Here is a 27,977-nt window from a genome sequence, read left to right as displayed (position 1 = left end):
GTACCGCCGCCCCGTTGTGCAGTTCGCGGCAATATGAGTGGGTGAGAGAAAACGTTCTCCCGGCCCTTCCCTTTCTCTAGCCTCTCCTCTCGACACGAGGGTGACGAGAGGCAGTCAGGCAGTCGCGTGCTCTCGCCTTGCGCAAACGCGAAAGCGTTGCTTCTACTCGTAACATCTGCACGGGGCCAATGCCATATCGAAAAACGGCTATCACTGGGACGGAAAGTTATCAATAAGAGATATGAACTCGACAATGCTGCTCATTTCTGACATAGAGATAAAAACGGGCACTCCTGAAAAAAATTACGTCGCAAGCGTTTGAACAAACAGATATATAGAGCCCGAACGATTACATATATTTCAAGAACAAATTAAACCACAGAGATTGACGCATGACCGCGTTACAGCTGGTGAATCTTCGCGGGCTGAAGTAGAGCAACTGCGATAAAGTAACGCCTCCAAAGCGATCGCTACCGCCATTATATGTTTTCGCCATCTGCCTGGTAACTGGTCTGCTGGGCACGAGCTGAATGAACGTGGAAATGATTTGCTTTCTGTAATGAAAACAAATGCCGATCCACATGCGAGATAATGCTGGATTCCAACATTTGCGGTAATTCTTGCTGCTATTTGCACTGTAGACAAACAAACAAACAAACAAAAAACGTCTCCATGAAGCGGAGATTTATTTGAGGCAGAGGCTGGCGTTGTACCGTAAACCAGCAAAGTCAAAATATAATGTTGAAGCACGCTACTTCAGACTTTCGATGACCTTACTCGCTCATCAGAAGTCTGGTTATTTCTTTTTTTTTTTTCATAAAGATTGCAGATACTATCGCTTTTATGTTGCTTTGCATCCCTCCTTCTATTTTATTGAGAAAAAGGGGCTAACAGTATGTTCAATAAAAACACCGCGTGACTGAATAAAGTGACGATGAATAAACAGTTTCGTCTATATTGTAACCCAGCAATTGTTTCTAAGTCGCCTTGTGTATCATGCATGCAGGTACAGGCTACTTCCAAACTACATGCCTTGACGTTAGCGTCATACTTAGTACCCTCGGCGTCGGCTAAGTGGTTTTCGTATCTATAACCTTGGCAAACAATCATCTAATGGGGTGCCTCGAGGCATTTTAATGTGTGGTGGCGCCATCTATGTTTGAGCTCGCTCACCTGTTGGCGCGAAGCTCCGATTGCCCTCCGCCAGGCGACTCTACCGTTAAAAACCTTGAGCAGTGTCGCGAAAAGGCGCGAGACCGGCACGCAGGATCCAATGGACTCCTAGGCCTGTATTCCGAGTTTGCATAGTTATCGAAAGTGTCGCTATCTACCCGACCTCGAGTCATCTGATTGGCGGAAACGCCGGAACATGATGCTGCCACCACTTCCGGTTCCGCAGTGACAACACCCGGTTCCGGCGTTTCGACCAATTAGATGACTCGAGGACACGTAAGACAGCGACACTTCGATAACTACGCATACTCGGAATACGGGCACTGGAATAGAAAAACCGCCCACAAATTTCGCAACCATTAAAAGCGGTTTTCGTAATCATCCTTCGATTGGTGCTACCACTCTCTTTGAGGCTGGGCTAGTTGCGCTTTTTTAACCACAATAACCTAACATTTCTTTCTTAGTTCCACACTAAAACGCGCCTTTCTTTTTTGTGTAACTTTTTTACTGCCAGAAAGTTTTCAATTTTATACATTTCTGTTCCTCGATAACCTGTGCATTGCAAAGTAACAAGAAAACAAGAATGGCATCTTCCTGTATGCGCTATAACAAAGAACATTCAAATCCTTCCGTGCCACAGCTGAGAGGTGGAGACTTCAAAGCGAGTTTTCTGGCAGCATCTGCTTCGTGCCAGCTGAGTTCGCGAGAAAACATGACTGAGGGCTGTGAACTCGCCTAGCATTTCAAAACAACATCGCTGTTTACCCAGAAGCGGATCCTTCTTTCTTCCGGTTTCCCAACTGCTCCCCCGTGCCCCACGGTGCAGCGCGCTTCCGCCTCGCAGACTCGCCGGTTTACTCATCGCCGCACTGCTAGCCTAGGTCTCACATAGATTGGAAGAACTGAACGCGTATTATACGAGGTATACAGTACCAGAAAAGGCCTGACAAGCTGGAACCCTCACAAGGGCAAACTGACCGCAAGCTTGATAACGACCGGTGCTCGTCATTGTCCTATCTAGGGTTAAGACGCGAAGTGACAGAAATAAAACTACTGATGAGCTTAAATAGCTATAATTCGTATCATGCGAAAATAGCATTGAAACCTTTGAAAGTCTTCTCCTTCATTTCATCTATCCGTGCAAGCGCACATTCCTGGGTCTTTATTTGCAGGTGGCGCAAAATAATTAAGTCGAGAGAGAGAGAACTTTTGTTTGTCCAACAGAGTGACTATCGCGCTCTTCGGGGGCTAGGCCCGGAATGTGGGACAGTCGCCTTAGTTGCAAGACGATAGTTCTTGTACCTCGGAGACATCTTCGGCCAGTCGAACAATTTCTCTTTGGGCTCTTGGGTCTGAGCTTCGCAGAAGTGTCTCCCAGGTGTTTTAGTTATATTTTTAGCCCAGCCTGGTGACTTCGCACATACCCATATTATGTGCTCTAGTGATCCCCTTTCCTTACATAATAACTAGTCGTATTTCCGGCCATGTCAAATAATTAACCAAGTGTATCTGTAGCGAAAACAGCGAAACACATTCGGATGAATGGCAGTGCAAGCAAAGACGACAAAAAACGCAAAGAAGTGTTTTTGAGGGCCTCTTGCTTCGTTTGCAACAATTGCACAAGAGAGAGGAGGATGAGGAAAAACCTTGAATGAAACCCAGTATTAAGCGTCCGAGGATCCGGAAGATAGCAAACAACCGGCGGCCAACACCCTCCAATTACCGATTCTTTTTGCTAATTACTCATTTTGGACGGAAAATAGATCAGCTTTCGCTACTCCGAACTACCTGTAACTCTGCGAAAGCAAGCGTACAAATCTTGCTTTTTAAAGTGTGCCATTTTCCATTTCTTTTTTCCCACTTTAAACATCTTTCCTTCGGGATACTTTTCACCCATGCAAGGCTGCTCCCGCATATTTTCTTAAGCCTTCTATGTAGTAACCCCTACATATACGCACTCACAGTACTCGAGAGGTGTTTGAGACGTTTGGCCACGCCTGCTACGCATGGACATGCCATCACGAGGGGAAGGTCGCACCAGCCAACAGGTAGTGAACAGCCTAAGTAGTTTAGCTTGGGTTGCTTGTCTATATTTGCAAAGAAACTACAAAGACGAACCCAAAAGATTAGCCGCAGTCAGTGTGTGTGTGTGTGTGTGTGTGTGTGTGTGTGTGTGTGTGTGTGTGTGTGTGTGTGTGTGTGTGTGTGTGTGTGTGTGTGTGTGTGTGTGTGTGTGTGTGTGTGTGTGTGTGTGTGTGTGTGTGCGTGCGTGCGTGCGTGTGTGTGTGTGCGTGCGTGTGTGTGTGTGTGTGTGTGTGTGTGTGTGTGTGTGTGTGTGTGTGTGTGTGTGTGTGTGTGTGTGTGTGTGTGTGTGTGTGTGTGTGTGTGTGTGTGTGTGTGTGTGTGTGTGTGTGTGTGTGTGTGTGTGTGTGTGTGTGTGTGTGTGTGTGTGTGTGTGTGTGTGTGTGTGTGTGTGTGTGTGTGTGTGTGTGTGTGTGTGTGTGTGTGTGTGTGTGTGTGTGTGTGTGTGTGTGTGTGTGTGTGTGTGTTTCCGAGGCTGCCACTACGTGCTCTGTTGCAGTGTTGCAATGTTTGGCTCACAACATTGATTTCATACGGCATCAAAACTTTTCGGTTAGAGTGCAGGATGGAATCATTCTATAGAAAGTCAAATTCAGCAGAGCTTCGGAAAAGTAAGTAATTAGTATAATTTCTTCATGCATACTTTTAAAGAGGGCTTCGGCCTTCTAAATTACAAAGGAAAAATGCTCGTTCATTTTAGCAGTGTTCGGTATTGTCGGTCGGCCGATAGGTGCCGTTAGTTTTGCCATGCAGGGAAGTTGTACACGGACTCTCGAAACATCTAAGATTAATGAAATTATGCGTTTCATAACTACTCATACGTTTACTTCAATTCCCGCTCTAGGATTAACATGTATGTCCGCTAGAGAATGTAAAAACTTTGTCAGGAACATACAGCTCAAGCGGTTTGGTTTTAAGCCCCTTAACGATGCTCGTCGATATAGTGAACTAAGCATTCCTGCATAGGATACCTAAGCTCGAGAAGGGTGAGGACAATATTTCTCATCATCTGGGAGATTGCGAACGCTGCTGTTGCTCAGTGACTCTTTTTGTAGCTCTTATAAGGAAACCCAACTGACTGTATATGACAAAGACCTGGGGCCGAATTACGGTTCGTTCTCGCTCTAAAGTTATAGAGCGTGACGTCAAAATGACGACGCCGTGACGTCTCGGCGAGACGTCAACGCGTGACGAAAATCGGAATCAACCAATGATCGCCAGGGTGCCGCCCCGGGCCGCTTATTTTCACGGCAACAGGTTTATTCGCACGTCAAGGAGCCGTTTGCTAACTTTTTTATAGATATAGCGTGTGAATAAATTAACTAAAGTTTTATATTTTCAAGAAGCCGCATTTAAAGTTCAATGTTATAAAAAAAAATCAAGAAGCAGCTACAGTTTTGCAATTAAACGCTCTCGTGGGTAGCTTCTTTTGCCGCGAGGGCGCGCTGGCAGAGGTAAACAAACCGTAAAAATGGCGATTTTCAGTAAAACAGCTGATTCCACGGCCATAGTGCCGGCTTTTGCGCATCGTCTGATGTCAAGGTACTGTGTGATGGTCCTAAATTCGCGGATAAATCATATCGAAAACAGTGTAATCGGGGCTTTGTTTATTTTTCTTTAGGAAACAGAAACAAAAGAAAGATCGATCGCGGAGCACAGGCAAAATAAACTTTTATGTCCACACGAACGTCTCACACACAAATGCTTCAGTTAGAACGAGCACGGGGAAAAGCAACGCGGATGAGCGTACACTACCAACCTCGCTCGTTTTCATTCGTTTTGCACTGTATGTCGCCTTCGCCTCCACCTTTTGCTTTGGGCGCACTGCGGAGCCCAACCACCCTTCAGCGCCAACTTTGCAGTAGTTGAGTTCAGCCATTTGACGCACGCACTTGCTCACCGTCAGTTATGAGAGGCCGACTACCTGTGGAGACGAAATCCTCCGGAGGCAAAAAAAAAAAAAAAAGAAAAAAAGATCGAAGCACGCATGACAGCCGCACCGTCAAGAGCGGTCGACTGCGAGCTTCATCACAGTTCATCGGCGCATTCATCGCACCATTCCGCTTTCGCATTTTCAAGTCGAAATAGGCGTCGGAACAACTCGCCGAACAAGTAGAACGCATTCTCACACACCGCCCTCCGTCGTTGCTCGCGCCGGCGTTGCCGCTTCAGCGCCGCAGCCACCACTCACACCACTCCACCGCGGACGCCGCCGCCATTTTCGCTCTATAACTCGCTCTAAAACGTTTTAGACCGTCTCACCGCGCTCTACAAAAATAGTCTAAAACCACGGGCATAATTAGGTGCGCGACGTCATCTGTTTTTTCGCCTCCGCGACGCAATCGCAGCATCCCGTGACGCAACTTTTCAAGATGGCGACGGCGACCAATAGGAGCGGGCGTTTTAGAGCGCTCTCTATTATAGAGTGGTCCGTAATACGGCCCCTGTACTTACATTTCTCATTTTATATTCATTCTACTCCTATGACTTTGTCTTTGTTTCTATTTTATAAACGATTCCAGCTTCAAAAGGTATTTGTAATATCTTCTTACTCTTATTTCATATATGTTAAATACCTTTCAGAGAAATGTAATAATACACCGAAAACTATAGAGCCCTGCCTTTTGCCCCTTTGTGAGAGGCTTTAATTGTGATCGTAATGACACTCTATCAATAGCAGCCAATATCCTTCTTATATATTTGAGCATGCGTGCAAGGATAACGATATCGGCAGGGGTAAATATCGCATGCACATCTGACGTGCAATATCAAGCACTAGAACGCTTCGTTTTACGTCATTCTTACAATCGGAACGCTGTGAACACTGACTCTAAATTCATACATATATAGAGGTCTTGATGGCAATATGTAAACATATACTGGCGCAGCAAATGGGTCGTCATTACACAACCTCTATCTAATACATCATGCATTTTTAAAGAAAACTTGGCAAATCTCATCTTCCCAATCAGTGTATGTGCCGCGTGCGTTCGTGAGCCAGAGAATTCATCTTCGACCTCGTTTAATGCAGCATGCTAACTCCTCCAATGCCCACTAAAGAGCCCATCCTTCCTTTTTCTTCGCTCCTCCTTTAATTCGCACTAAAATATTCGCAGATTTTAAAGTTTAAGAACTGTAAAGAAATAATACAGCGCGAATAGAAAAACCTACCGTGCTGACCTTGTATGGATAAATCAACTTACCTGTTTCTGTTGACCTTGAAACTTCACCTTCTTACAATTTAATATAACTTACCTTCTTCTACAGATCAACTTACGACCCATGGTGTCCGTTATCGAGAAAACTGGAATTGGTCGATTCCGCATACACTTGTTGCTGTTCGGTGCCGTTCAGCGCAGTTCCGAGCTTCGCTTATGCGTTCTAACCCCTTGTGAGTTGGTCTAGTTAGCGTATGGTGTTTTCAACCATGCAGCTGCCTGTTGATCGTACATGTCAGAAGGATCGGAAGAAATTATGAACGTCTGAGAGCACGTGCTCGTGTCTTTTGCAAGTAGCAGCGCTTAGAAACAGCATTTGAAGTGTATTTAAAGTTTAATGAATGTCACATAAAAACACAAAAAGTACAAACGCTTCGAACGGAAAGCAGTGCTTTTTTACCGCGACTTCCATTCTGTGTCAGATGACGGCATTCCTAAGGTCGAGAAGCAGGACGAACGAGCAGGCTGAAAAGTTGAGGCAGGTGCAGAACATGTTCTGTCGGCGTGCTAAGCTGACAATCGTTTCATGTAGCATGCTCACGTGCATACGAGAAACAAATCACAATGCGGTTTTGTATGAGGCGTTTCATGAAGGCATTTCACGACACCTGTACCCGGCACCTACAAAAGCCGATGCCGCGATGAAAAAACAGCTGCAACACTTTTATTGGCTGTCGCGTATCCTCGTCGCCATGGGCGCACGCAAGCAATTCTTCCGGAGGACAGGCAGGAACGTATTCCCTACCCAAAACCTTTCCACGTACCGGGCACACACAAACAGTCTTATACCATGCAAAAAAAAAAAAAAAAAAAAAAAGAAAACGGAACGTCGTTCGGGAGACCATAGCGTCGATCCCTAGAAGGTGTCTTGCTCTCCCGGCTGGCTTTCGGGTAAGGAAAAACAGCAGACATCTCCGTAAGCAATGCTCGGGTCATCTCTCCTCACAGCCTATGAGTTTGCTCCAGCGCGAAACCTGGGCCTGGCCGTATTTTTCTTGCCGGTGCCCCCGAACCTCCTGTTACTTCGTTCACCTTCGGTCGAAGCTGGTGACTCCGTCGTGCTGCGGTCGCGTTTCCTCCCAGAGGCACCACCACTGAAGCTGGATGCTCGTTTGGAAGATGCCGATGTACTCTTCGGCTTGGCCGTGGACCGGGAGGCCTTGGGCTCCTCGGTGACTGCGACCGCCGCCGAACGCGGCTTTGGTGTCACCGTTGTCGAAATGGCACCGAGTGGAGGTGGGTGCTTGATGAAGCTGGGAAGAGTGGGTCGAGGTCTCGCTGCGAAGTGAACGTTGGGACGGTGCAGCCTGTTCTTTCGCGGCGTGAGGAACAGGGCTGAAGGAGAGATCGGACCGGTCTTTTTGGGTGGTTCATCACCCTCGGGCTCACTGCCGGCGTCGGAGGGTGCGGCAGCAGGCGGAGGCTTTGAGTCAGCGCTCGATCCGGACTTCAGCTTAGATGATGGGGAAGGCTTGGCCGTCGATGACGACGATGACTTGGAGGATGGCGGTGGAGCGTCGTAGTCGTCTTCAGCCGGAGGCTCGGGCTTCCCTCCACGCGAGCTCACGCTGCTTCCACTCGAGCTGCCACCGCGGGACGAGCTCTGGGACGACGAAGATTTCTCGGGCTTTTTGGCGGCGGCCTCTTCATCGGCGCCTTCTTCGTCGTAGTAGTAGTCATCGTACGACGGCGCCTCGGTGCTCGGTCGCCGGGCCTGACTCTGTCCGCGGCTCCTCTGCGCGCGGACGGCGGGAAGGATGACGGCCAGCGCCACCACTGCCCACAGCAGCAGGACCGGTGTCCTCTGCGAAAGGATAGCAGGGAAGAGACGGGTTAAGACAAAGAGTTGTCTACTAGTGCATGAATGTGCGTGAAATCTGATGATAACATTTAAAAAGATGCTTACTGAGTTTCAGAAGGGAACTGTGGTTAATTTTTTTTTAAGTATGAAACCAGACTATGGTACATTTCTCAAAGCAAACACCCCAGCCTATTAGAATACCTCAACTGCTAAAGGTATTCATAGTCAGTGCAGGAAGGTATGGGATGGAAGGCATAGCTGTACCGTGCTTGTATTATTAACAGATGCAAGCGAATGTGGACATAATCGTCATAACGTAATCGCTTAAAAGAGAATGGTGCTTTTTAAACATATCAACGTCTTTCATTTTATGCAGTACAAGAGAAGGCACAGCTCTTGAACAACTTGACATTAGAAATTCTCTATCTTTAGGACACTCATAAGGCAGCTATCGAAACACGCCTACACGGTTAGGTGTAATAGTTGGTGTGAAATAAAACACATGTATGCAGTTCTTGTCACCCAGCAAAGAATGCCTGAATTTTATCATTTAAGACCAACCAACATGCGGTTCTCTCATACGCGTCATAGTGACTTCGGCTAAAATAGGTTTACTTAACACAATAGTCCTCAGTTATTTTAGTTTATTTAAGGTGTGTTCATCACAACGAAACCTCTAATGTTTACCATTAAAACTTCATGCCATGTCCACTGCATCCATTAGGTTCGAATGATACCAGCGGGCTTGGCTGAATGTGCGTTAAAAAGTTCAGCGTGTTGTGAGCCGATGTGGACGAGATTTGTGGCTGGCTGATACGTTTTAGAGGCACGTTATTCGCGACTACAGCAATTTTCCCACCATCCATTCCCGCTGAGAGCTCCTACTCCCTGGTTATCCTAAATCAAAATACTAGACACTGGAAACGCTTTCCTGAGCGGTGTGAGTATCCCCCCCCCCCCTCCCTCAATCTTATCCCCGTTGCGCGCCTATGCCCTGGAAACATACTGGCCGTCTGACCACAGATCGCTCACTCTCAATTTCGCGCATAAAAAAAAAAAAAAAGAAAAAAGATACGATGTCAAATCTCCGTGGGCATGTGCCGGCACACGGAATTCTGGCATAAAACGCGTCGATGCAGCATTAAAAGCGCACCTGTAATCCCGCACTGAAACTTCACTGCCAAAAAAATGAAAAAAGGGGGTCGAAGCTGCTCTTACAGACGTGCACAAGGTCATGCTGTCTAATTCACAGGACAAGAAATGAGTCCAAGAATCTGATAAACGCATCCGTGGAATCTATTCAGTGCCGTTCTACAGAAGGAAACACTTTCGTATATTCATCTGGTAGAATCAAACCACACACATCAGCAGGGGAAAAAATGCGCCGATGCGCCGATGTAGCCATTGAACAGGTACAGTCTTTGCCAAAAGTAAACAGCCCAAGCGGTTTCATTGTGAGCCCACCAGAATTCGAGATGCCTTGGACGTGAGAAGAGCTAGCGTTATCTTGCCTGCCATCATCAAGGCCTACACGGATGATATACCTTAGCCCTATTACAAGGCTCGGAATCAGGCGGCGTAGGATAAATAATGTTATCTTACATGAAGCCATAGAGTTTAAGTATTCTGTTGTAACACAAACTTACGTTGGACTAACACGTAAGTTATATTGCGAATAAAGAAGTTACAACTTCCTTCTTGCGGAGCAGTTTCCAATATATCCCCAGTAACTTGAAACATCAGTTATGTTTACATACGCAAGATAAGTGCTTAAATACGCCTGCGTTGACTGGGACCCATACAAGAAAGAAAATTGTACCCTCAAAAAGCTTCGAAACCTGGCAGCTTGCTTGGAGCTTGTAATTATGCCAGGCACCTAATTATGATTGTATAAACGGAGCATCAATGGACAAGAAGTAAAAGCTGTGACAGATTTTCTCTTCTTGGGCTCCAAGATTACCTCGGAAGGAGACTGCAGCCACGAAATTAGGAGACGCCTGCTTCTGGGAAAGAGAGCAATGGTTAGCCTTGACCGCCTAGTAAAGAGCAGAGACATTAGTCTGCCAACCAAGATCCGTATAACTCGTGCTATGGTCTTTCCAGTTGTGATGTATGGATGCGAGAGTTGGACTATGAAAAAGGCTGAGCGCCGAAGAATTGACGCGTTTGAATTGTGGTGCTGGCGAAGACTCTTGAGAGTTCCTTGGACTGCCAGAAGATCAAATCAGTCGATATTGTCGACCATAAACCCTGACTGCTCATTGGAGGGTCAAATTCTAAAGTTAAAGCTCAGCTACTTTGGTCATCTGATGAGAAGAGAGGAGTCGCTGGAGAAAGATTTGATGTTGGGAAAGGTTGAGGGTCACCGGAGAAGGGGTAGGCAGCGAACGCGATGGTTAGATGGCATCCTCGAGGCGCTGCAGATGAAGTTATGTGATCTTAGGAAGATAGTGAGAGACCGGGAAGCGTGGCATGAAATGGTCCATAGGGTCACGAAGAGTCGGACACGACTGAACGACTGAACTGAACTGATAAACGAGTACTCGGGTGGCCTAGTGCTTTCTCCAAGCACTTCCCATTGCCAAACAAATACACCTCTGCAGATGAAGATCAGTATAAAATTACCAACATTTATATCATAGAATAGGAACCACGGGACAACGTCAAGGCGCGTTTCCATTTAGGAGTGAAACTTTTCATGCATTTTTGGTTTGTGTGTGCAGGCAGATATTGCCTGGAATTTCCTCAATCTCGTCAAACAGCTAATATTTCCACGTGCTGTGAGCTTAATGTACCAATTTGTGCACAAATATTGCTTCTGTATAAGACTCTCTTCTGTATTACCGCAATGCACCTATATCTACACCCCCCCCCCCCCCCCCCCAAACCGTGGTCAGGGTCTTACTGCCACCAAGGCGATACAGGCAAAGTAAATAAACAACAAAGGCTATGCTTGTCGCAAAGAATCCTAGCGCGCGGAGGGGTTCGAAAGTATAAGTTCGAGAAATAATAGGAAGCTGCTTGCAGGAGGTCAGTATACAGCACTACAATGTTTGCTTAGGGTACGACACACCAGAAATAACCAAAGTAAGCCGTATTTTAACTCGCATGCCTATTAAATAGTAGACACCAGCTCCGGAAGGTAACACTATTTCAAGTATGCAAAAGAGGCTGCTTTCCATCTCAACATAAAGCTAATAAAAAGGCTCTAGAAGGAAAGCTGCCCGTTCAGCCAATGCATTCGAGTGGTGACCGCGTGATTGCCGCCATCATCATACTGTTTAATGGTTGCCAGATGATTTTTACTTGCTAAATCTGGCACATGAAGATGGTTTGAAGCTGGCAACGTAGATCGTGGGAAGATGGCGACGTGCAGTTCACCGGCGGCTACTGTACAGTAAGCGCTGTAAACAATGGCAGAATCGTCACGTCTGGAGCATTTCTGGTGGTATTTTGCGTCGCGTACCTACTGTAACATCACCTAGGTGTCCTGCTTCTTCTGAGTTGTTATAGTAAGGACGGCTATCCCTGCGATTGTTACGCGCTTCGCATGCATTTCGTCTGTCGAGCACAGATGCGAGATCTCTGTGCCAGATCACCTGAAAACATGTCAGAAATTTGCTTTGACGCAAGACGACGACCACAGTATATTGAAAGAAAACAACAGTGACGAATTCCACAGCAATAGTCCTTCTTGGTCTATCCGGGATGGCTAATTCTGCATACAGTAAACGTCAAAGGGTGCTCGTGTGTGTTTACTGTTGATCTGCTACACCTGCTCGCAAGCATGGTTTCCAATCGTTCTGCACCATTCCTTTACGACCAAGAACATGCCTGAAAGATTATTTATTATGCTTGAAACTTGAAAACAATGTATAGAAATTTCCAACAGTTGTGTTATCTGCAGCGGATTTTAAAACTTTTGTTCAAACCTTTATTCATTTTTCAAGCAGCGAGCAGAAACTGGGCTTGCCACAATGATGAGTTTGATGGTGGCGGCGAACCGGTGGGAAGAGCGTTCCCTGCTCAGCTTTCCCTCTAGAGTTTGTGTATTAGATCTATGCATCTCAAATTGCAGCATGGTGCAGCCAATCGATGGGCACTTTCACACACATTCTTTTCCATTCAAAGACTGGCCCATTCAGCGCGACGACATTTTCATCCAATAACAGACAGTTACCGAAAGCAGTGAATGGGTATTGCACACGAACGGGTATTGCACTCGCAGTCGCAATAACACAACGGCGTTACGGCGCGAGTCTTTTGTTACATCACCTTGCTTGTCACGACGAAAGGCGTAGCGGCTGAGCAACAATACTCCGGGAAAGGAAGAACGAAAGAAAAGCGCAATGAACGCGTTCCCCAAGCCAGAACAAACCTCTGAGCAGCACGCAAGAAAAGTGGTTTGTTTTTCTTCTCACGGGCATTCCTTCAGCGTGACCGAACCAGCAAAGGCTGCTGCTGCTGCCGCTGCAGCAGCGACAAAGCGCGTAGCCAAAGTGGGTCGGCGGCAGCGTTGCGGGGTTTTCTCCGGACGTGGGGGCGTCGTCACTCGCCGTCGGAAACGTGGTCCCGCCGGATTCCAAGCGCGCGAAACCCCGGGCCTCCGCTAAACAAAAGCCTGGCGGGGCGGCGTGTGGGTGTAGCAAGTACGGCGAGTCCTTATCCCCTTGGATGGGAGGCCCAGCTTGCCGTTGCTGGCGCCGAGAGCGGGGGCATTAGACCTGCCCGCCCGACGACGTCAGACAGCCGCCGCTGCACGATGTAGGCCAGTCGTGAGCGGTATAGGTCTCACCCTTCACGGCAACCGGCCTCATCTGCCTCCCTTCTGTCGCCCGGCGGCTGCCTTGCTTCGGCTTTTGACTTTACTTGCTCGCGACGCTGCACGCACCTCGCGAGCAAGAGCACGTGCAGACTCGAGATGTCTCCCCCCCCCCCCCCCCCCCCCCTTCATCCCACCATTCAACGTCATCGCGCTCTATGTCGAAGCGGCTGCATCGCGAGCTCGTTTTAGTTTGTCACCCGAAATGGGTGCCTCGCGTTCGGTTCTTTGTTTTTGTCGCTGTGTTCCCGACGTGCAAGTTTTCCCGACCGAGTGAGCGGGATGGTTCGCAAGCGTCACCGCTCCTTGGCGAAGCCCGCAGAAAGACGGCGGAGGCGTTTTCGAGCGTACCCGAAGAAGTACTACGTGCGCGCGACGCCCTGAGGCGGGAATGTGGGCGCTGCTGCGGTTACGTCAAGCGGAACTGCGAGATGGTTGTGAAGGAGGCTCGTCTCCTTGGACGGCGAGCCCACTCCTACGACTCGAAACGAAACTCTCCATCATTTTGCTCATTGCGTGTACGCAGTGAAACCGAGATAACTTCCGCACATGACGGCCGCAGCGTGAACTCGCACTCCCTGAGTGCGCAGAGAGGATCGCTAAGCGGCTGTCGGAGCACTTGTTTATTCTTTGCGTGACCTTTGCTCAAGACTAACCGCACGCAACTTCCTTAAGCCTCTTGTTAGCCTCGGCGACTATGGAAGCAGTTTCGGTTTCTAGCTGAGTGCACATGAAGCACGTGCTTTCGAAAAATTTATAGAGATGTTTAAGACATATGGTACGTCTTGCTTGAATAATCGTTGAAGAGCTGTACGTACATACGTAAAAAAAAAAAAAAAAGAAAGAGCGAAGCACAGTTCTAATAACAAGTATGCATGAGAGGTGGCTTGTTCTTTCTTCAAGCTCGACATTTTCTCAAAGCATGCCGCGCCATTTTTCGAAAAACTGACATACACAGAACCATAACTAGGCTGAAGCTTCACATTATGTTTATCATGCTAATGTCTGCTTCACTAACCACCGTTAAGCCACTTACTAGTGAAACACTCGCACCAGTTATTTAATTGCCGGGCACGGCGCAAATGTATGCAATATAACGAACTGACAATACCCAAAATCCGGCTGGGAAAATTTCGCAATCTACAGCATCCAATGAACAATCAAGTGCAACATATTTATAAGGGGGCTGCGGGCCTAAAATCCCAATTTTCATTTAAAAAAAATGTCATTACATTTGCGTTGTTTTGGACTGTGCATATATTAAAGAAACTTGTCAGCAGGCTTGGTTGCCATCTGCAGAGTGGAAATTATTTTTTTTTTTTGTGAATTTGGGTACACTCACCACCGAAAGCACCTATCAACGCTGATTTCAACGCTGACAAGAAACTGAACACGGAGTGCGTCTACAAGTTGGAATACTTATTTTTCACGCTCTCTATCCAAAAAGGACATGCCATCGAGAGTATAGCAGATAACTAAGAATAAAAACAGAAATAAGAGGAAACTTTTGGGCAGTGGCAACAGCGGATTGGCTGGTAAGCCGAAATCGAAACTTGCATTGATCGAAACGCAGCCCGTATCTTTCGAACGACGTTTTCACACCACTGGGAACCAGGCTAGCCAATGCGCTCGACAAGCTGGTGATAGAATATGGAGCCTAGACGAAGAGGCACGTTCAGCAAGCAACCAAGGAAAGTATTTCGCGAGGGAAAAGGGTGCTGGACAGCTGTAAAGATGGGGAAAAAAAAAAATGAGGCAACTGAAAGCTATCGCCACAGAGCAGTATCGTGCTGGAAATGACGTTCCAAATTATGCACCAGGCAACTGCGATTTATTAATTTAGGCCATAAATTTCAATGCATGTTCCGACGTCTTTGAACTCATTTTTCTCAGCTCGCACATTTTGCAAAATACCGTTAGGAAAATTACCACTTCCGAACTCTTTCGTCAAAGAGTGCTTTCAAGGTGGTTTCTACACTTAACTTTGTTGGGAACAAGGTAAGGTACCCTTTGGATTCCTAAGTATTCTCCAAGATAAAAAATTGATCAAACATTTGGCATATAATGGCAACATAAAAAAATTGAAGCTTAAAGTTATCAGATTTTTACAAAAATGTTGCAAAGAACCTACAATTGGCTTTATCTTGCACAATGAACTACAAAACATTATCTAAGCACGAACGATTAGTACATCTTTCTCAGTTATGAAATGATAGTTTTCCTAGGCTGACACGCTTAATTACTCATTATGACAGTTAAGTCTATTTTAGAGCTATGTTGATGAAACTCAGAATATATTTTAATAAAAGGAAGTTAAGGCGTCCCTGATGATTTTATCGAAATTGTGAAACTGTTCAAAAGTTGACCCTTTAGCCCCACATTCCCCTTTAAAGCGTCCCACTCTGTTCATCCCGGGCCACATGCCACTTCTCATTTCGATAAAGCAACAACAACAACCGGCAAAACAGTAAAGTGACACTGCGAATAACTATTTAAACTGACCTGCGTGTACTTAGACTACAACACTATAACGACAAAGGCGTTGCTTTAGCTATAACTGGAACTTTTGTGACCTATAAAACGGAAAAAAAAAAAAAATGTTGGCGCCGATATTTCATGTAAACTGCAGTGCGTCGACACAGTCCGTTGTGGCCAGCTCCTAGAGGCCAGGATTCACGGCTATTCACTTGAAAACAAGGAGGTCGTGGATCACTTTTTAGCGCAGACATCAGGAGTTAGAATCGAGTGGGGGAGACTTCACAAATAAAAAAAAATATATGAAAGCAACAAATGCACCTTGCCCTGCTAGACACACATAGAAGAAGACAAAGTTTCGCAGAAGCGATTTTTACCGAGAACATTGTATCGAGTTTTCCTCGGCGTACCTTTATAAGAATAGCCACATTTTAAATAGGTGAACGTTGGCTAAACCACCTCCGTTGCTGTCCTCCTGTATTGCAGTCAGCTCACTTGAAGGCGCAGCAGAGCGCACTTTTTCTAGAAGGTTATTCTATTACCTGTTATTATATATGGAGTGAAAATGATGCTTCAGCACTCCTCCTTTTTCCTTCTTTATCGCCCCTCTTAACACCTACGCGCAAAACAATGCTGCCGAATGCCAGAGACGTCCTAGGCAGCGTCGGGTTCCGTTGGTCGCCATTTCTTAAAGCAAGCCCCATCCACGAGCTAGAGATATAAAACTGCCGAACATTTCACCTTTCTTCCGTTCTGAAAGGTTGTGAAAGTGGTGCCACAAATCGAAACTTATAATGACTATATCTACGGAACTAAATGTTGTGGAATTCCTGATCTTTACACTTCCACACGAAAAGCCTGGAGGACAATGGGAAGGTCCGCAGAGATAGAAAACCGCAGTATTTTAGCCTGAATAATCATTTGCATTATGTAATATCGCTGTGCCGTGCTAGTCTGAAAAACAAATGGTAGCGGTAAGAAATTCATTAGTCTTTTTTTTTATTTCCTGGTCTCAACTCTAGTGTGATATGAACACAGAGAATATTCAAGTTATGCGATTAGGCACTGAACTTGATTAATCACATTTAAGGCTTGTTTACGTTGCTGCTATAAAACGGAAGTGATTTATTTTTGTTAGTTAATTACATGCCAGTAAATCCCGGGGACAATGAAGCGGCCATCAGCGTTGATCGCAGTCTCCTGTTTTCCCCAGAGTGGCGTAACCTCATCAGGCAGTTTCCTGCCTTTGTCCCTTCAGTCTCGTATAACCCCTTCCTCCCCGTTCCCCGGAAAAAAAAAAAAAAACAGAAAAGTCCCGTATTATTGCCTTGCACGAATACGAAAAAAAAAAAACATTATTTGCGGCTTTCGTGCACGAGAACAAAATGGAGCATGTATGGCTAAAGCTTGCGAGCGCACTCTCATGTAAATAAAATTATTTCACATAGTTAGTTTCATAATAATGCTTAATATATTCCGATGCCCTATACAATTACTACAGTGCCGATGAGCCTAAAGAAATGCTGCGGTTCAGACTACTGTTACATAAATTGTCATCCCCCAGTCTTTGCTTCTTGAAATGAAGTATCGCATTATTCGCTAAATTCACTCTAAATTTACAGTAGCAACCAGGGAGTGCAGTGTCAACAATTTATACCCCATGAAATGTTCATATGACGATTATATCATATCAAGATTGTCATTGTCCAATATATTATTTTCTTAATATAAACCAGTATATTATTTTCCCAGTATACGGTGTCGGGTCAAATCCTGTTTCGCCGGTGTATCAGCAACAAATGCACTGCGAACAAACAAACTGAGCTGCCAACAGAAAACAAACTAAGACGAAATAAGAAATGCTCAAAACACTTCTAAAGTACAATTTTCGAGCCTCCCAAGAGAAATAAATGATGAACTACCATTGAGCTTCCCCAGGTAAATATCTTATCGTTTTGCTTTTAGCTTTTCAACGGTCTCGTTTGCGTTTCATTTGCTGTTGATAGTAAGACCTGCAAATTCTTTTTTATTTCCAACCTCCTAAACCCCTGATGCCATTTGGAAACTCTAAGTATATACATCCTGCAAACGCTTTTAGCCCTATTTTATTTTTACCTCTAGGCAACAACAGCAGCTAGAGAAAAACAGAAGGAAAGGCAAGAAGGCTAACAAAAGGACTGTTCTGGTTGGCTAGGAAAAAGGTTGGGTAAAGTAGAAAGAGAAGGCGAAGGTTGAAGCTATTCATGAATTGTTTTTTCGTTATCCTTGTTTAGGCGCTAAAATTCAAAGCTTTGAAACATTTCTGTTTCAAGACACATCGGACTCCCGTGACTAGAGCTCTATACTTTATTCTACAGAACATAAGGCCCAGTTCAGACTAAGACAGTGAGACAGAGATAAATTCGTCCTCGTTCTCCCATTATAGTCGGGCCAATATGATCGCATTTTTTACAGTATCTTAAGCCGGTTGTGTTTCCTGTGCTCGCCTGTACTAACGGTAGTTATCTGTCTTGACCAGTACAGAGACTTGCAGAGCGCAGATGTGTTGCTAATTATCGTCGATAATGTGGATTATACCAAACACTGGCACTGACCGAGCTAACATCGACAGTCAAGCCTCTGCCGTTTTCGTAATCTACAAAGAAGTCGGTGGAGACTTGAGAACCAGTGGGGGGATGGCAAGAAAGCGCTAATACGCTCGTGAATTTCGTGCTCTGATATTAATGGGGTGACATAAGAAGCAATGTCAATTATGATGGCAAGCACCCAAAAATATAAATCTGTGTTTGTAGATATGCTGCTCTCTTCACAAGCGCACGGTTGATTGCGTGATGAGAAGTTATAAGCATTCACCTGGAAAATGACAGGAGCAATTTCGCTTCTATGCAAAGCAAAGATCCCTTCGAAAGCGTGCGCATAGGAGGCCGCAAAATTGTTCGAAACGCAGAATCCACACAAACAAAAAAAGCTTATCTTTCTCGCTGACTGGAAAAGTACCCTTGCACCTAAAGTGAGCCCTGTGCAAGCCACGTGCTGCGTTACTCAACAAACGCTTCACTTCATGGCTGCTCAATAATACTGAGAAAAATAATTAGTCTGCTTTTTTTTTTCTCTCTCTCTCTTTCTGATACTGGTGCGCATCTGCACATTTGCGAGACAAACACTTGCGTTCAGGTGCATTACGTTGAACTTGGTATGCAAAGTCACTAGCAAGAAACTTTTTTATCCGAAACCCAGAGCACCTTTAAAACGTCATCCAGTAAATTGAGGAAAAATATTTCCACATCTGCTTACGTTTCGTGGCACGTTTCGCTACTTCCAAGGGGAATACGAACAATGACTTTCTTAGAAAACTGCACTGATCAGTACGTACGAAGAACTGTCTTCGAAGCCTTTTCTTTTCTTTCTTTCTTTTTTTTTTTTCTTTTTTTTTTTTTTTTTTCAGACGATATGACGTAGGCGATTGAAACAAGAAAAAGAAAGCCGCACGTGGATAAACGTGAAAGCTGCGAGTAAGCGGATCAAGGTTACCCCTTATTTTACTTTAATCCAGTTTTTTCGCAAGGCACCTAGCTGTGTCGTAACACCTAGCGGCGCATAAAATTTTCCCGTCCGATTCATAGACGTTTGCGCAACAATTCGTATACATGCTGAAATTTTCTCAAACGCAGTGCAAGTGACAGAAATGAATGCAATACTGCCTTTGCTGAGTTTCAAAGTTTCTTGATCGGCTAAGACTTACGAAGCTTCATACATAGGAGAGAGTTGATCACACGTTCTTCATTATTAGGAGCGGCAGCTTTCATGTATTCTGATTTTGGTAGTATGAATGAGCACTGAAAAAGATGTAGACAAGGATAGAGGGGGAGACTCAGTTCGCGAGCCGAGGAAACTTATCGAAATGCTGAGCGGCATGCGGCAAGATCACGCGCTGCGGAGCTGGTTACGAGGGACAACGGCGACGGCGACGACGACGACGCGAAACGCAGGAACGCAGGAACGGGCGCCAAAGAGCTGCGCTCTAAAAAAATACATGAGCGCACGCACCTTAGTATCATATCTATGTGTGTTTGTGCAAGATCGCATAAATCAGGCAGTGGGCTTGCCTTTTTAGCGCGTAGCTCTGCTCTTCGCACTGAAACTCTCAAGGTCAGTAACACTTGCACGCTTGATCTTGGCCCGCCGGATCGGGCCTATAGCGCAAGCGCTCCTGCCCACGCCACTGTCCGCTCCTTTGTCTTCCTCGTCCGTAGCACTACCCGAGGACACCCGAGCGATCGTCCAGATTGTGGGCACGGAGGCTCTCCAATGTGATACCACGTGACTAGGCAGGGGGGTTAACAACTGCTTCTGTGGTGCTATGGTGCTCAGTCTCGCCACGATTGGGGTACGTGCTGGTGCGAGTGTGTAATGTAAACGCTACGGGGTAGGCGGCAGCCTGAATCCGATCATCCAGCAGATACAGAACAGCAGCGAAGAGAAAGCCTTATCGGCTCCAGGTAGAGACTGAAAACGAGCGAGAAGCTTGCATAGACAAGAAACGTCCTTATGACCGTATAGCCACGTTCAAAAAAAAAAAAATAATAAAAAAGGAGCACTTTAGTCAGGACAAATCTCCGCAATTGTTGTAAGTAGGACAATACCTTCCATTGTTTTAATAAGTACGAGGATGCTGGCGAAAAGACTTTGGAACAAAAAAGACGCAATAATAAGGGCGTAGGCTGAGAATACACCCAAAAGCAGAAAGGTGTGCTTTGAACATTCCAGCACAGCTGCACTGTACCAATGTCTGGCTGCGGTCGTGGTCAGTGAAGAGGCTGCGGTGTTTTACGACTTAGTGCTCAGAAAATTTTATGGGCAGTTGTACGTGCGGAGCTGATCACACTTATCGAGAGTGTTGTTTTTGCGGCTGAATACTTTACTGACCGAAGGAGGCGTTACATTTTATAGCTGTATCCCCTCCTGGCCGAGTGGCCCTCCGTCCACAGGACTCGGCTGCGCAGTGCTTACAGGCGATCAACTATTGCTGGCCCTCGCAGTTCGTGCTGCCGAGTGCTCTATCCCAAATCGTTTCCGCTCGGTTTTGATGTCGACCTTGTGGTGGGAGGTGTAGGCTATCTTGACAAGCCTACGTAAAGTGATATAGTGTGAGTTGTTACTGAAGAAAGGGCACTGGGTGGGTATCTGCTAGGATAAACTAGGTAACATTATAGGAGAGTTGTCCGACTGGAACTCCAAACTGCGCGAGCGGTGCCTGTCGGCAGGAACCGAGTTCGATATCTCATGGCCAAGAGCGCCACAGATGCTGCTAAATTCAAGGCCGACTAATATGCAATCTGGCGTGATTTTTGGGCCGGGAGCGCCGGCTCTGTATTACTTGGAGATCACTGGCGATTGTAGAAGCATGAATTCAGAAGAAAGATTCAGAAGAGGTACGAACACATGGCACGTTCCAGGCGTTATCGGACATGTCCGAAGTCACGAGACACCGCGACTAACACGTCGAAAACGCGGACACCTTTGCACCGCAGCTTATAGGGTTATTTTAGTTATAGAGAGATGGTGCCCACTACTTCGCTAATCACATACGCTTCTATCTCGGTCGGACGCGAATGTGATAACGTCTACGCTGTGGCATTAGAAGGAACGAATGGTGTGTACATAGGGCGGGTGCTTAATCAAAGCGAACTTACGGCTAGCGCTTACTGGAAATTCCTCTTTTAAAAGGTAAAAATTACAGGTCCATGCCTCCATCATGAAACAAGCTGCACAGGTGACCAAGTCTTCAGAGAGGAGCAACAACACCCTGCTTCCTTCAGTGTAGCGTGCAGCCCTGAACACCTAAGGACACTACACAACTGTCATTGCTGAATTTCGTGCGGCTAGGAGCCGCTTGAAGAAGATTGTAAGGCACTGGGAACACCACACCTATGCAATAGGCTAGAAACTCGTTCGTTATCGGAGGAGGAGGAGGAGGAGGAGGAGGAAAAACTTTATTTAAATAACAAAAATGTAAACACTTCCAGGAGAAACTATTAGTCCAGGAGCCCTCTGGCTGTTCCTTCTTCCTCATCGGAAGGATTTGTCTTAAGATAAATCGCTCCCCCAGCTAAAAACTGTCAGGCACCGCCATCCACCAAATTAAGAAAGAGCTCTTAACTTTTCAATTCTCCCAAGCCTGTGGGTACTCGCCGTCACCAGGTATACCTCCTGGTACCTCCTGAATTGGTACCTCCTGAATGCGAGGCAGATTCTCTATCACAAGGCCACCGTTTCGGTCCGCTTCAGTGAATCGTTCCACCATCAGACAACCGTGAGTCCGCCTCGTACGGTAGAAACTAAAATGTAGCCTTCTTTTTTTGTCGATCACTCTTTTCTGAAGCCTTTCACCCCAGAAAAGCCGGGCACCAGGTCAGGGAAACTCTTGTACTCATTGGAAAACCTGTGCGTACTCGGCGGCACCAGGGATCGAGGCTGGCAGATGCTCTACCACAAGGCCACCGCTACGGAATATCGATAGCCACTGCGCGAATTTGTCTGGGTTACCCAGTCTTTTCAGACAGGGATGATGACATGGTTCTTCCTTCAGTGTAGCGCGAGTGTGGCCCCGGACATCAAAGGGCATCACAGACCTGTTATTGCTCTGTGTCGTGTGGCTATGGGAGCCGCTTGCCCTCTCAGAAGGTTTAAGGTGATGGGAACCCCGCACCAATTGGTAGGCAAGAGTCTCGCTCGTAAAACCAATTAACCACCGACTGAGAATGGCCATGCACCACCGTCCGTCGAATCAAGAAAGAGCTCTCAACTCTCAATCTGTTAATTATCCCAGTGACCGGGCAATTTTTTCCGTATTGGCCAAGTGATCTCAAACCCGCTGACTACCGTCAGGCGTCGCACGCATTCGCCAAGTTCGAATCTCTGTCGATCTAATATAGACGAGCATGATCGGCTCTGTGTCGTCTTTATCGAAAGTAATGAGACTGCATGATTTGCTTCTAAGTTGTCTAGTTGAAGCACCTCTATCTGCCGTCCTTCAAACGCTAAATCTGTGTAAAGTAGGGAGAAGCCTAGTCACACCTTGAGACATTTTAATATTTAGGAAGCCTACAAGAGCTTCATGATACGAGTGAGAGGAAAACCACACAGTCTGGTAACTTCTGACAGAGATGGTAGAAACACTGTAGCACAGATCTAAATCAAAACTAGGAATAAGTTATGTGTGACAGCGGGCTCCGTCCCACCAACATTGATATGCGGTTCTCTCGTCTTAATAACCTACCTCTTCTAGATATTAACGCGGTTAAAAAATTTTGGAAATATCAAGCAAGAATACATCCTCAATAATTCAAGCCTGATGCGTATAGCACCACGTATTCATATGTTACTATGCTCCGCCGCGATGGGTCAGTGGTTATAGGGCACTCGACTATTGAACCCAAGGACGCGGGATCGAATCCTGGACGCGGCGGCCGCTTTTCGATTGGAGCGAAATGCAAGACGCTTGTGTACGGTATAATGTCACTTCACTTTGAAGAACCCCAGTTGAACGAAATTTCCGAAGCCCTCCACTACAGCGTCTCTTCCAGCCTGAACCGCTTTGGGACGTTAAAGCTTACAAAACCAAACCAGACCAATCATACATTATTGTATACGTCATGTTATAGTACGTACGACTGCTATGATGTGTACAGATATATATATATATATATATATATATATATATATATATATATATATATATATATATATATATATATATATATATATATATATATATATATATATATATATATATATATAGGAAAAGAGGATGATTCTTTGGGTTTGGTTGTCACCACGTTAAAAAAAAAAGTCAGACGTGGAAGTGACGTTTCGGCCTCCGGACAGGCCTTCTTCCAACGAAGGCCGGTCCCGCGGTCGAAACGTCAATACACTCTATTTCTTCACCAGGTCTGCCTTTTTTTCTTTTAATGCACACACACACACACACACACATATATATATATATATATATATATATATATATATATATATATATATATATATATATATATATATATATATATGAATTTGCTAACGTGCATTAAGAACTGAACATGAGCATTTAGAAGGGGTAGATCAAAGTAAGGCCTCCTCAAAAAACATAAACAAATGTAGGGTATGTAGGGTGAGTAAAAATGACCAAACACGACAGAAAAAACGTGATTGGCAAATGAATATATCAGTTTCGAGCGAAATAAAAAAAAGTAACATTATTCATATTTTTAAAATATTCATGGGGCAATAAACGCGAATCCTCAATTCATTTATTGCTTGCTTTGAGAATTCCCGGTGCTCTGCGGACATGTCAAGATTTGCACTTAATTGGTGCCACTAGGTAATGGGAGTCTATACCATTGCAGAACGCCGGGAAAAATGTTAGCAGCCCTTAGTTGGCTTCCGAAAGTCCAGCTTCATTAAGGTAACTATTGTTATTACAGCATTAATCCAATTTCTAAAAAATGGTCGCAATGGCCTTGTCATCGTTTATAACTGAATTTTTTTTTAGCAATATAGTTTTACCAGTATATGTTGCCAGTACATTTGATACTAATTTGTTTACTAAGGTCAGGGGCTACGAGACATTAGAAGGGGCTGTGATGCAGCTACAGAGCTTCCATGCTACTACATGTCCCATATTGGTAGTCGAAATTAATTAATCTCGTGTAAATCCACATAAATATTTTTTCCGCGTAAATCGTCGCCAAAGTACGTTCTAGCGAGAATCTGAATAACAAAGTTCCCGCATTAGCAAAGCACTGGAAGTTTTAACGTACGCAACCGGAATTTTGAATTCCATGTCGAAGCTTATAGTCGGTTTTAAGTTACAACCCGGCGGCAGTGTCTACTCTTACGCACATGCGATTCTGGTGTGTTCAGCGCTGTCGTGAAAAAATAGTTTCCAACTTTTTCCAGAGTAAGAACATAAAAAGTGTTACAGATTCATCTAGAATTAAGAGCCTTGGTGCAGTTTCTGCATCTTCTTGAGGTTGCAAGCAATGTTAGTCTTTGACAGTGCTGCTCAGTCAAGCTGCGGGTGACGAGAAGAGCAATAAATGTAACCATTTATTACGGACGACAACACTCAACTCCATTCGAACCTCATTATCTTTGTCGAGAATAAAAAGATAACATCTCAGTAATAAAAGGGGAAGATGTCCACGAGCAGCTTTTTCGGCGTTTATTTCAGAACCTTTGGAGGTAGTAAATTGGCTCAATGCAGAGCACATGCCGTATCATCTATTTTAACTTCTGCAATCTATCCCCTTTCTGCTTCCCTTGTTTCACTCATCAATATGTCATAATTCTGATTCTATTCCAGTTGGGATCCAATTCCAATCTTGATTCTATTCTTACCCTATTTTTATGAGTATTCCCTTCATATATTCATTTCTGCGCAGTTGATCGCATTCCGCACGCGACGGCCGCTTTTCGATGGAGGCGAAATGCAAGGCCCCCGTTTGCTGTGCGATGTCACTGCACGTTAAAGAAACTCAGGTAGTCGAAATTTCTGGGCCCTTCTATACGTCATCTCATATAGCCTGAGTTGCTTTGGGACGTTAAATCCCACCAATATGAACAATCTTATTCTGGCCGCTCAATTTTCTTCCCTACAAGTTAAAAGAGGGAAATCAGCAGAAACACCTGCCATGAAACAGGCTTCACACGGCCGCCGACACCGCCGTATAGTTTCCACGTTCATTGCCGGTCCACATATCAAGCCATCAACGCGCCTGTTGTTTATTAAGGTGAAAACCTTTCTAGGCTCATGGAACGAAATCCCGTGTCCGAGAGTTTGCGCGAGATCTGTCATATTCCGTGAGGTTCCGCGAGATTAGTTTTAGTCTAGCATCCCTGCCATCTGCAAACCCGCACTTGAAAGCGTGCCATATCGAGCCGACCCATCAAAACGGTCAATAAGGCTCAAGATTCAATAACCATTTTCACCACTACCACCACCAAGGAACGCCACGCGACAGGAGCGATGGTGTACCTTCCAAACTCACACTTGCCGGAGAAAGTGTGACAGATACTGCGCCTTTCCTTTCCTGTAAACCAATAATAAGTATATGCAGCACTGCAACGAACGCCGATAAGGGGCAAACGATGAGAGGCATATGATAGGAGAGGAAGGGTAGGCTTTCGCCATTCTCCTCTTGAGAGACATCTATGAGACCATGTAATTTTTCTTGCGCTTATCACAAACTTCTGGAGGTCGTTTGTACGCGCTCTCCAGCAAAATAAGTGCCATATGGGATATTTTACTCCAAGATGCTGGAATGTTTGCATGGAAATATGCGTGAAGATATGGTTCGCGATAGGTTCAACAAATGAAACCTTTTTGTGACGGCTTCAAAAAGTGCGAGTAGGTAGGCTAAAATAATTATACGAAATAATTAATTGGGTGCTTTAACTGCTTGCCTTGGTGATTTGGGAAAATACCAGTAAATTAGGCTGCACAACGGTTCTTGCTAACAATGATGCGCGCGTACCGTACAAGGCCACACTGCAGATATAATCGAACTTTACGTCACAAGGCTGCTTCTCATGGCCACAGCTGTAAGAGCGACTGAATAACGAAAGTATTCTGCATAGGTATGTCATATATGTGCAGCAAATAGGGTAATGGGGAAAGAAAATCGATAAACGCACGACATGGCTGAACTCAAGGGTCAGATAACGCACGTTCACAGGTCTTCAAAACAATACGTCGCCGCTTTCCGATCTCTCTGCCTTTATTTTGAATAAATATTCCTTCTCTTTCTTGCACTCCTGATGCCAGTCACGACTATGCCTGGTAACTGCGCTGTGTGCATGCAGCACCAAAATGTTGAGGTTATTTTTCCGTATGTTCCTGGTTCTTTTTTTTTTCTCCTTGCATATCACAGCGTAGAAGCTCTAGCAAACTCTTCAATCAGAGCCAAAGTGTGGACAATGACTGTGAGAATACATGCAACGAACTGCTTGCGAGTGTTGTGCCGCTTCAATGGCAATGAACTCCGAGCAACAAAGGCTCGCGTGCAGCCGGGATGTAGTACAAGCGTTTTCGCAACCTGATTGAATGGTAATGCACCTAAACCAGCGACCCTGGGAAAGACAGCATTAAGCAAAAGAACCGCCAAAGATTGCCGGTTGATCCCCGCTAACCTGACTCTAACGTTATCTGACAAGGCCCCTTACCCAACTCCCCGGAAGGTGTCAAGGACACTGCCGATGTAAGGGCGCCCCGACGTCTAGCTAGCAGGCCGCCTTGGAATCACTGAGGTCCGAGTTCTGTAATGGTGGCAGCAGAACTGCGCTTGAATGCATAGGACAGCACGGTCTGCATGCCTGTAAACTGTGCCATCAAGGCTCATGAACGGGATGCAATTTTGCCGCAGTTCCCATCTGATCCTTGACGGAGCGAAGATGTGTAGTGCAATTCGCTGCCTGTTTTTGTGGGTGCATCAGCGTGCATGTCAACAGACTATAATTTCGAAAATGGTCTACCCACTGCTACGCCGATGGACAATAATAAAGTAGATTACAAAACACCGAGTCAGCTGCATTGTTTTCAGACATTATCTTATATTTAATCGTTAAAGTTTTACACAAAATGAAGCAGCAGCTGCAAGTGCGACCTTAGAAAAGTAGGTCCAGTGCACATTTTCACGTTTTTATTGGCAAGATCGTGTGAACTACATGAGCTTAAATTAGAAAACAATTAATTCAAAACGCGTAGTTCACTTTCCGTCTACAATTTGAGCGCACATATTACCCTAGTTTACGGTGATACGGAGAATTACAGAGATATTTATTACGGCATTTGCGATAAGCCTGTAGCTGTCTAAAAAACGGCTGCTCTGTTTTATTTCGCTGCTTTCAATACCATAGATTACTACTGCGAAATATATTCGCCACACGCTGTGGCATAATCTGGCGCTAAAACCAAGAAGAATCGCACAGCAGCGGGTCTCCGTCAGAACAACGATTTCTCATATACTGCTTGGACGCGGCGATCACATCATCGTTCCTTCACGACTTTATTAAAACGGCAAGCATTTCAATATGCTATAGCGTATAAAGCTCCTTCCGTCGAAAGGTTCGCCGTAAACTTAAAACAGCTTGTCATCGTTTCAAAAATGTCGGGAAAAAATACGCACGTTACTTAGTATCGAATCTGTGACACAGCCGTTTATTGTATATCATTTAGGTTAATGTCATACCATTTCACTTCATGGTTAGCATTCATCTGGTAGCCAAGTTGGAGGCGATAGGGGATTCGAACCAACGACTTATGTACCTCCAGTTACGTGCCGTTAATTGCAAGTGTGGGTGCTCACAAGTGAGACAGATACCGCACCTTTCCTTCCCCAAAATCAGTACG

At 45.4% G+C, this 27,977-nt stretch overlaps 1 protein-coding gene across 1 annotated transcript in view; it reads right to left on the bottom strand.

The window, feature by feature from the left end:
• Positions 1-6,788: 6,788 nt before the first annotated feature.
• Positions 6,789-27,977, bottom strand: part of LOC146190687 (uncharacterized) — a 32,632-nt gene continuing 11,443 nt past the window's right edge. The window contains exon 2 of the mRNA XM_084601069.1: positions 6,789-8,277. Within this exon, the coding sequence (XP_084457195.1) occupies positions 7,423-8,277 (855 nt within the window). The 3' untranslated portion in view covers positions 6,789-7,422. The remainder of the gene's footprint in view (positions 8,278-27,977) is intronic.

This window comes from Amblyomma maculatum, chromosome 4 (assembly GCF_055883805.1).
Source record: "Amblyomma maculatum isolate TAMU_Amacu chromosome 4, ASM5588380v1, whole genome shotgun sequence".
Classification (NCBI taxonomy): Eukaryota; Metazoa; Arthropoda; class Arachnida; order Ixodida; family Ixodidae; genus Amblyomma; species Amblyomma maculatum.
Note: the sequence above shows the minus strand (reverse complement) of the source record. Positions and strands in the feature narration are given on the sequence as shown.